The 9,629-nt window shown below is 33.2% G+C and overlaps 2 protein-coding genes and 1 long non-coding RNA gene across 4 annotated transcripts in view; 2 read left to right on the top strand and 1 right to left on the bottom strand.

Moving 5' to 3' along the window:
- The window catches only part of LOC144344222 (uncharacterized), an 80,577-nt gene extending 75,775 nt beyond the window's left edge, over positions 1-4,802 (top strand). Inside the window, exon 5 of the long non-coding RNA XR_014929090.1 lies at positions 4,788-4,802. This is a non-coding gene — a long non-coding RNA (uncharacterized LOC144344222). The remainder of the gene's footprint in view (positions 1-4,787) is intronic.
- On the top strand, positions 64-3,556 carry LOC146746624 (uncharacterized). 2 transcript variants are annotated; one of them, XM_085498491.1, is made up of 5 exons: positions 64-162; positions 576-887; positions 1,094-1,373; positions 1,633-1,820; positions 1,929-3,556. In XM_085498491.1, the coding sequence occupies exons 2-5, from the start codon at positions 851-853 to the stop codon at positions 2,639-2,641; spliced, it is 1,218 nt and encodes a 405-aa protein (XP_085354617.1). In that variant the 5' UTR covers positions 64-162; positions 576-850; the 3' UTR covers positions 2,642-3,556. The 2 variants fall into 2 exon arrangements, with proteins under 2 accessions (XP_085354617.1, XP_085354619.1); XM_085498493.1 differs by lacking the exon at positions 64-162 and having other exon boundaries at positions 554-887.
- A 110-nt stretch (positions 4,803-4,912) lies between the features above and the next one.
- Positions 4,913-6,490, bottom strand: LOC146746623 (uncharacterized). The gene has a single exon (XM_085498248.1). It carries the CDS (start codon positions 6,488-6,490, stop codon positions 4,913-4,915), a length of 1,578 nt encoding a protein of 525 aa, XP_085354374.1.
- Positions 6,491-9,629: the final 3,139 nt, after the last annotated feature.

Here is a 9,629-nt window from a genome sequence, read left to right as displayed (position 1 = left end):
GTAAAGTAGGTCGTATTCGTGAGGTCCTATTTGAGAGCTCACAGATACGACCCAAAATGGCGTGCGCATAACCCGTCTCGTTTGGCTTGACAGTCGCGTGGATACATGCATTTATACGGGATTCTACTAGAATCTAAAGGCTAATCTGAGTTTATTCTTCATGTGAGTATACATCAGTTGTTTGCGATGATTATAATAACAATTTTCCGAGTCTGACAATAATATTTATTTGATTATGAGCATGTAGGTTGTATTTCATATTATGTAATATATTATGTCCATATGTGCCTAAATTTCACACAGTTTGTGTAAAAACATGTATAGAATATAGCACAGTATTATTGTCGTATTTCTAGTAGATACATTGACAAAATGTTCCATATGGTTAATTTTAATCCTAGTATTTGATGTATTGTTTGTCTAATGTTGATCAGTGGGTAGCTTCAACTCCCATGCTTTAGTTGCCGTGGCAACCAATGTCAGAAAATCAGTAGAAAATCTTTATACATTTTTATGCAAATTGACCACACTTCAACTGTTTATAGCAAATAACTGTTTGAATCATGTGATTTTAGAAACATGGATGACAATATGACTCTGAATGACTTTAAGCGATGGAAAGTTGATGCACTGAAAGCATATTTGAAGAAAAGAGGAGTAAGCTGTACTGGAAATAAAGAGACATTGGTTGCCAGCGCATTTATAGTATGGGAGTTGAAGTTACCTTTTGTTCCAACTGATAAGGAATACCAGGAGACTGCGAAAAGAACTTGGAGATGCACTAACAACACCTGATGGCCCAGTTCCAGATCCCAAAACATTGGTGGGCTGGGAGGATGAAAAAACTGCCATGAGTAAGTGGCCGCCCACCATGATCCAAGATATAGGTAATGTGCTATTCCAAAGTACAATTTACTATACAAGCAATTACCTGAAATATTTCCTGAATCATCATATTGTACATGTACCACTATTGAATATTGGAAGCAGTTTTGATAATTAGCTGTTGTATACTGTGATAGAAAAGTAACTTTTTAGAATACACTATCCAGTTAAAAAATGTATTTAAATTTTCAACTTGATCCAATTTCAGGTGTTTATTTGGCTAAGCTGGAACCTGCTAGACAAGAAGGAGTCTCCTTAATGCAGCGTATTATGAGTGACTATAAAGACCAGAAGGCCTATTCATACTTCTCCAGTCGTTGGCTTTTTGAAGTTAAATATCATCACATTACTCCTGGCAGCAAGTATTGCTTCCTTAAGGCCAAGTGCACTCCTTCACAGCGAATACGAGACATTCCACATGAAGTCTGGGTTCTGCTTCATAAGAAAACAGGCAACATCAACAGTGCATGCTGTTCATGTTTTGCAGGGTATGTACATGAATTTCTCTCTCTGATACTTCGCCATATTTAAATCATATTAAAGTGTGAGTCATAAGAGTATTAAATATATAGTGCAATATTAAATATTATGTGAAGAAATTACATAATTATACTATATTAAATGATGCTATATTGGACTATACACTTGTGTTTACTTTAGAATTTTAGATTCCAGTGTCAGTAGATCAGCTTTGATATTTAATTTTTACACTTATGTATAACTATTTTCTTCACTTTTCATTTCAAGGATTGGCCAGAATTGCAATCATGTTGCAGCACTTCTATTTAAAGTTGATTTTTGCTGGCAGTATGGGTATGTGTCCACGACCTGCACATCACTTCCTTGTAGTTGGGCTGAAGGTGGAAAATCTTTGAAAGTTGAGCCATGCCGTGTAAGAGACATGAAAATTGTGAAGCCTAAAGCTTCAAGAACTGGTGAGAATATTCAAATTTTATTTATTGTGCAATTAATACACAAATAATTTTGTGAATTTTTTATTTGAAATGTACATTTAATGACTGTTTTTGCTGCTCTGTTTGTAGGCCAATCAACAGACATACACTCGGAGCAGAAAAATATATTTCTGCCTTTCCAGAAAAACAAGGGAATGAATTTCCAACAGTTTATGGGTAGATTGCAATTGATCAACCCATCCAGTGTCCTCCTTCTGGAGAACAGTATGGATCGCCACACTATATGTCAGAAGTTTGACATGGTACATTCAAAAGCAGAAACCATTGCACCTCCATCAATGACTGAACTTGTTACCCAGTGTGATGAAAAAACAATCACTTTATCACATGAGGAGGTGAGAATGTTAGAAGTAGCAACTCGTGGCCAGGCTGATAACCCACTGTGGATAGCACAGCAAACAGGACGTTGCACTTCTTCCATATTTAAACAAGTTTGCACAAGAATGGATACTGCACTGAGAAACCCAGGAACTGATTGCACTAGGCTTGTAAACATCATCATGGGAAGAACTTCTGTCAGTGAAAATATCCCTGCACTAAAATATGGCAGAAGAATGGAAGATTTGGCAGCACAAAAATATTCTGAAAAGCAGAAAGCACATAAACATCTGAAAGTTGAAAAGTGTGGATTATTTGTGCTGCCAAATCTACCATATTTAGGTGCTTCTCCAGACAGAATGGTGCACTGCTGTTGCGGTCAAGGACTGCTAGAAATAAAATGTCCTATTAGTATAGTAGATAAGGAACCAAACCCTGCTAATCTACCTTATTTAGTAGATTAGAATGGTGTGGTATCGTTATCCAAGAAACATGAATATTTTTTTCAAATTCAGGGACAACTAGCTATTACTGGCTTGAAGTGGTGTGATTTTTTTGTGTACAGCCACAAAGGCCATTATATTGAAAGAGTATTGTTTGACAGTGAAATGTGGCAGGATATGCTAAAGACACTCTGTCTCTTTTATGAGACATATGTTTTAGGGGCTTTGAGATTTTGTAGCACAACTGAAGTCGAGGTTGAAACATCTACAGACACTGTAGCTGCTCCAGACAGTATACCAGTAGCTGAACACAATGTGAAAGTATCCCAATTGCCAACAACAATGTCTACAAAGGAAGCAAAGAAAAGAAGCAAAAAGCCAGCCAAAGGAAAGGGCAAAAAACATAAGGTGGTCACTGAACCCATTTACTTGTGTGTAATTTGCACAACAGAGTGCCTTGAAACGCCTCACATTGAAACAAATGAACAAAACAGTATCATGTGTGATAAATGCAACATGTGGTGTCACTGGGGATGATGAAGAACTTGGAGAGGAAAAGTGGTATTGTCCTAACTGCAGAAAATAATTTTAGATTACAGTGCTGACTACCAGTGCAATCCTACACAAAATTTATTTGGTTACATGCAAACGTTAACTCAATTTTTTTTTTTTTCAAACTGGATTCAGTATTTACCAAATGCAGAAGGCTCAACACTCAGATAAAATGACAACAAAAAATAAATCACAAATGATGCCACATTATGCTCCTTTAACATTTATAAAATAGGCACCTTGGTGGTCATCACTGTACAAGACGTGTTTCTATATTTATTAATATGAAGTAGAAGTGGCATGTGTATTAAGTAGCTTATACAATATATGTGTGGAATATTATTGTAGAATTTGAATTAAAGTATGGACATTTATGAAATAGTATATTGTTTGATTTTTGAGTCTTTGCAGTTACCCTGTCTGTATGTGTGTGTGGGTGTGTGTGTGTGTGTGTGTGTGTCTGTTCGTTCCTCTGATATCTCAAGAACCGTATGTTGGTTTTTAATGAAACTTGGTGTATAGATGCTCTGGGCTAATCCGCAGATGTGATTAGTTTTGGATTAAAATCCATGCATATAATTAACCTAATTTTAATAATGATTAGATTTTTGACTTTTCCACTGATATCTCAGGTAAAATAATCATCACATTTCAATGAAACTTACACAGATACATAGGACGATGCACATACAGATATGTGAAATATTAATTACCTAATTTGCATAATTAATCAATTTTCAGCTTTTGATATTTCAAGTACTATTACTTCATTACTTTTCAATGAAACTTGTGTAAAAATGTGTGTATATTAATCAATTAATTTACATAATTAGTTAATTTTTGGCTTTTATACTGATAATGTACTAATTATTCCATTTCAATGAAACTTTTTACATGAGCACCCTGAAACAATATACAGACATAAATCTATGCATAATAAGTGCTTAATTTGTATAATAATTCATTTGGTTCATTGAGGTAATCCACAGACATGATTAGTTTAATGTTGATAAACATTGAATATATATTATTAGCCCATTTCCGATATCAGAAAAATCAGATTTAAATTTAATTCATCGCAGAGGTGCTATGGAACTAATTAGACTAAAAACCATAGATGAAAAATTAGACTAAATACCATGGATTAAAAATTAAATGTATTTTCTGTATGTATTATAAATTTTGATGATGTGAATCACATTGTATTTCATGTTATGCATCTCAAATAGCAAAAATTAGTTGACAAGCTTCTTGTTTGAAAAGCAAATCTTAAATTTATTTTAAGGTGTCTCCAATACTCTCAGCACACAGGCGTTCTTTCTAAACCACCAGAACACATATTTATTTCAAGGCGTTACTTGTGGTGAATGAACATGATCATCAAACTTATTCCACCTTGCATTTAAAATTAAAATGTTCATATTTATTAGTATATATATTTATAACTAAAACACAATACAATATTTGATAAGCCTGTGTGTCATCACAAACATGTAATGTCAATGAACCAAGTTTGTCAGAAAAATATTTTAAAACGATTGTTTATATCATTCTTTATATAAATGTATTTATCAGGTTTGATCACAAAACTATCATATTTTTTGCAAATACACAGAAATTACAATATAAGAAGAAGCATTGATGGCACTTCATTAAACATGGTAAGTTATCCAGAGATCTGCAAAAACTGAAAGTTGCACATTATCCTATCAGTCCTACAAGAAAATAACTCAACTTGGTTCATTTGATTAATGGATCAAGGAGGTTACACAGTCCTGCACAGGTCATAATAATGTCATTTGCTAAAGGAACCAACGTTAAAGGAAGTGTTGTTTTGAGAATTCGAAAGCGCTTTATTCGCTCAATAGCTCTCCCAATGTGGATTCTGAGGTTGGCAACTTCTTTTGTTTTCTTGACGTCACTTCCTGACATTTGTTCATGGCCTCTTGCACCAGGAGGAATGATCAGCTCTGCCCTATGTAACAGTAAATCTCCTGCAATGTCAAACCCTCTATCAGCCATATATTGATCATATAATTCCACTTTGTCCATAAATCCACTATTCAGTGTAATATGTCGATCAGATGTCCGACCACCCCAAGCCTCTGAGAGAAACCCAATTTTACCACGTGGAGTAATGACTACTAGAACCTTGATGGTATTGTGTTTTTTATAGTCACTCCAGGTCAAGGCCTGGAGTTCAAGTTCTCTTGGTCTATCTATAAAAAATTCTGTACAATCCAATATACCTCTAAGCCTTGAGGTCCGTTTCATGAAACACCTTGGGAGATTGGCTCTAATGTTTTCAGGGTCTGGTAGGAAAATACTTTCTTTCAGGAGAGGGCCAATCACTTTTACCCAAGTTGTGAATATTGATGATACTAAACCTTCTGATAAATTGAATGTTCTGGCGATGTATTCATTCAATAATCCAAGTCTCAATTTCATCAAAGTGATAAGCATTTCTTCTTTTATTTCCACCTTTCGTCCAGGTCCTCTCTTCATAGGTGACTCTTGTGTTTGAGATTTTGATGTCTTTGCACCTTTCCAATACATCATTTTAACAACCTTTGGTTTAAAGTATTCAAATAATAGATTAAATATTTTAATAGTTGTTATTCCAGTGTAGAAAAGGCAAGCCTTGTCATCAGTTATAATTCCATCAAATTGTAGTTTAGGATTTGGAGGTTTTTCAGAAAGTTGTTTTATCAGTTTGTCTTTCTCTTTTATTTCAATGTCTTTCATGTGGCACCTTGGACAATGTTCACCTGGACAATCACACTGCAGTGGCTCTATGTAGTTATGTATCCATTCAGGTACGTTTGTATCATCAGAAGGGCCAGCAATTGATGGGCATGTTATTGATGGTGTATCTGATAGTTCAGTATTGTCTGGATTTGATGAATGTGTGAATGTTACTTTCTGTCTCTTTTGTATTGGTTCAAGTGCATGTTTATAGAGTTTTCTTCTGGGTGCTTTTACTTTAGACAACGATCTTCCAAGAGCCAAAGTAGGATATGGGTGTTCTGTTGTTGATTTACCATCAATGAAGTGCTCAGAGCAAACACGGTCATATTTGGTAGCCTCCCAGTTTTTTTTGGTTAATTTGTCTGTTCTGTACATTATCCTGCACCACTCTTTGTACATTTCATGATTATTCAGCTTTGATGGGAAGGGGTATAAGTAAAAAGGAGGGTCGCAAATACATGCTCCTACACCATGAAGGGACCTGTGTTGACCACATATTTCTGTTTTCCATTTGTTGATCCTATAGGTGCTGTTGTGGCACCCTACCACAGCACAAATAACTTTTGGCATTGTAGAATATGTTTATCTGAAGGAAAAAGCACATGGAATTATTTTAGTGTATACTTCTACAAGACGCAAGTTGTTATATTTATTTCAAATAAATATTGATATAGTATATGTATCAAACAGTAGCTAGGACTATTTATATTGACACTAAAAATTAGCCATATAGAATATTTTGACAATGAAATACGACCATAATACTGTGCTATATTCTATACATGTTTTTACACAAACTGTGTGAAATTTAGGCACATATGGACATAATATATTACATAATATGAAATACAACCTACATTTCTGTGGCAACAGCAAAGTCATAAATTGGGTACTCTGCATATGTACTCTTAATGTGCTCATAATCAAATAAATATTATTGTCAGACTCTGAAAATTGTTATTATAATCATCGCAAACAACTGAGGGGGTACTGCATAGACAATTTCATTGATTCTTGCAAGCATTTAAATTGATGAACCTTGATGGCCACTAATAAAACCGTTTTGTGCATGTGTGCGTTTTGTGAATTGTGATGGCTATAAAGAAATCAATTCATCATAATTACCCGAAGTCCATTTGCATTCAGCTCAAGTTCGTTCTTCATATATATAATTTTATCTCTCCTCCCATCATTATTTTATGTGATCTGATCACACATTCGCTATCCTTGTGGTTAGTTGCATCGTCCGCCTGCACGGTGTTGCTTCGTTCGAACATTCCTCCCTCCACAGTGGAGTGCTTCGCCGGAACATTCACCTTGAAAATTCAAGATGGGTTAGTTGATGGTTACAGGTTTTTAGCTATTAGCTACGTGTGCATTGTAGTATTTCATGTTATCCTATTTATTGCAAACTTTTTAACATTCATCTTTTATCTAACAGAAGAACTATTCTTGATCTTCTCGTCTTGTATAAAATTGTTAATTCTTTTTATGACTGCCCTGCTATTCTTGCCAATATTTACTTTTATGTTCCAAATCGGTGTTTGAGATGCAAACAATTTGTTAAACCTGACTGTGGATCAGTCAACTGGAGGAAGCATTCGTCACTTTTAAGGTGTATGACATTTCATTTAAATGTAGTATTTATATTTTTTCATCTTTATGTAGTTTTAAAACTGTACTGTATAATTATTTTTAATTTTATTGTGTTACTTTGTCATGTTGATGTTTATCTGCTTATATTTGTATTTTCTTTATGTATTGTTTATTTTTTCCAGTTCTGTTAATGGTTTTGCTCGTTGAACTGTGTAATGAATAAATAAATAAATAAATATCTAGGTCAAAAATCGTTCAAGCGACATTGTGTTATTATGAGTCAGTTGAAGTGCTATTTAAATGTGAAATCAAAGAAAGCTTAGAAAGAACTCCCGTGTGCTGAGAGTATTGAAGACACATTAAAAATTAATTAAAAATTACCTGTACATGAGATATTGATAGAAAAGCTGAAAACTAATTATGTACATCAGGTAACTAATATGAACAGAACAGAACAAAAAAATTATGAATTATTATGCTAATTAGAGAATTAATATGAACAAATTTTAACCCAAAATTAATCAGGCCTGTCTATTGTCCTAGAGCATTTATGTACCAAATTTTATTCAAATGTGATGATCAGTAATTGAGATATCAGTGTTAATTAATTATGTTAATTAGGTGATTAATAAGCATAAATATTTACCAAAAACTAATTGGGTTTCTGCATAGTTCTCTTTAAAAGTTTCATTAAAATCCAATTTGTGGTTCTTTATATATCAGTGGAACATTATGCAAATTAGGTAATTAATATCAATTAAAACTAATTAGGTCTCTGCATAATCCTAGAAGATCTATGTAGCAAGTCTCATTGAAATATGATGATTACTACTTGATATATCAAAAGCTGAAAATTAATTAATTATGCAAATTAGATAATTAATATGTACTCATATTACCCTAAAAACTATCAGGTTTGTGCAGTGTCCTATGACATCTATGTACCAAGTGTCATTGAAATGTGATGATTACTACTTGAAATATCAAAAGCTGAAAATTAATTAATTATGCAAATTAGCTAATTAATATATACTGATATTAGCCTAAAACTATCAGGTCTGTGCAGTGTCCTATGATGTCTATGTACCAAATTTCATTGAAATGTGATGATTACTACTTGAAATATCAGAAGCTGAAAATTAATTAATTATGCAAATTAGGTAATTAATATATACTGATATTATCCTAAAAACTATCAGATCTGTGCAGTGTCCTATGACATCTATGTACCAAGTGTCATTGAAATGTGATGATTACTACTTGAAATATCAAAAGCTGAAAATTAATTAATTATGCAAATTAGCTAATTAATATATACTGATATTAGCCTAAAACTATCAGGTCTGTGCAGTGTCCTATGATGTCTATGTACCAAATTTCATTGAAATGTGATGATTACTACTTGAAATATCAGAAGCTGAAAATTAATTAATTATGCAAATTAGCTAATTAATATATACTGATATTAGCCTAAAACTATCAGGTCTGTGCAGTGTCCTATGACATCTATGTACCAAGTGTCATTGAAATGTGATGATTACTACTTGAAATATCAAAAGCTGAAAATTAATTAATTATGCAAATTAGCTAATTAATATATACTGATATTAGCCTAAAACTATCAGGTCTGTGCAGTGTCCTATGATGTCTATGTACCAAATTTCATTGAAATGTGATGATTACTACTTGAAATATCAGAAGCTGAAAATTAATTAATTATGCAAATTAGCTAATTAATATATACTGATATTACCTTAAAAACTATCAGGTCTGTGCAGTGTCCTATGACATCTATGTACCAAATTTCATTGAAATGTGAAGATTACTACTTGATATATCAAAAGCTGAAAATTAATTAATTATGCAAATTAGCTAATTAATATATACTGATATTACCTAAAAAACTATCAGGTCTGTGCAGTGTCCTATGACATCTATGTACCAAGTTTTATTGAAATGTGATGATTAGTACTTGAGATATCAGTGGAAAAGCCGAAAATTGATTAATCATTATGCAAATTAGGTAATTAATATTGCACAGATTTTGACCCAAAACTAATCAAATCTGCGCATTAGTTTGGAGCATCTGTGTGCCAAGTTTCATCAAAATCCA

This window comes from Saccoglossus kowalevskii, chromosome 4 (genome assembly GCF_978046115.1).
Source record: "Saccoglossus kowalevskii chromosome 4, keSacKowa6.1, whole genome shotgun sequence".
Lineage (NCBI taxonomy): Eukaryota > Metazoa > Hemichordata > Enteropneusta > Harrimaniidae > Saccoglossus > Saccoglossus kowalevskii.
This window is presented reverse-complemented; position numbering and strand designations above follow the sequence as displayed.

What these genes read in the sequence shown, in the direction of transcription:
- LOC146746624 (XM_085498491.1), top strand. Translation starts at nt 851, where the DNA reads ATGAGTAAGTGGCCGCCCACCATGATCCAAGATATAG. An exon ending in CACCATGATCCAAGATATAG is followed by an intron (nt 888 to 1,093) that starts GTAATGTGCTAT and finishes ATCCAATTTCAG; the next exon opens with GTGTTTATTTGGCTAAGCTG. An exon ending in GCCTAAAGCTTCAAGAACTG is followed by an intron (nt 1,821 to 1,928) that starts GTGAGAATATTC and finishes CTCTGTTTGTAG; the next exon opens with GCCAATCAACAGACATACAC.
- LOC146746623 (XM_085498248.1), bottom strand. Translation starts at nt 6,490, where the DNA reads ATGCCAAAAGTTATTTGTGCTGTGGTAGGGTGCCACAACAGCACCTAT.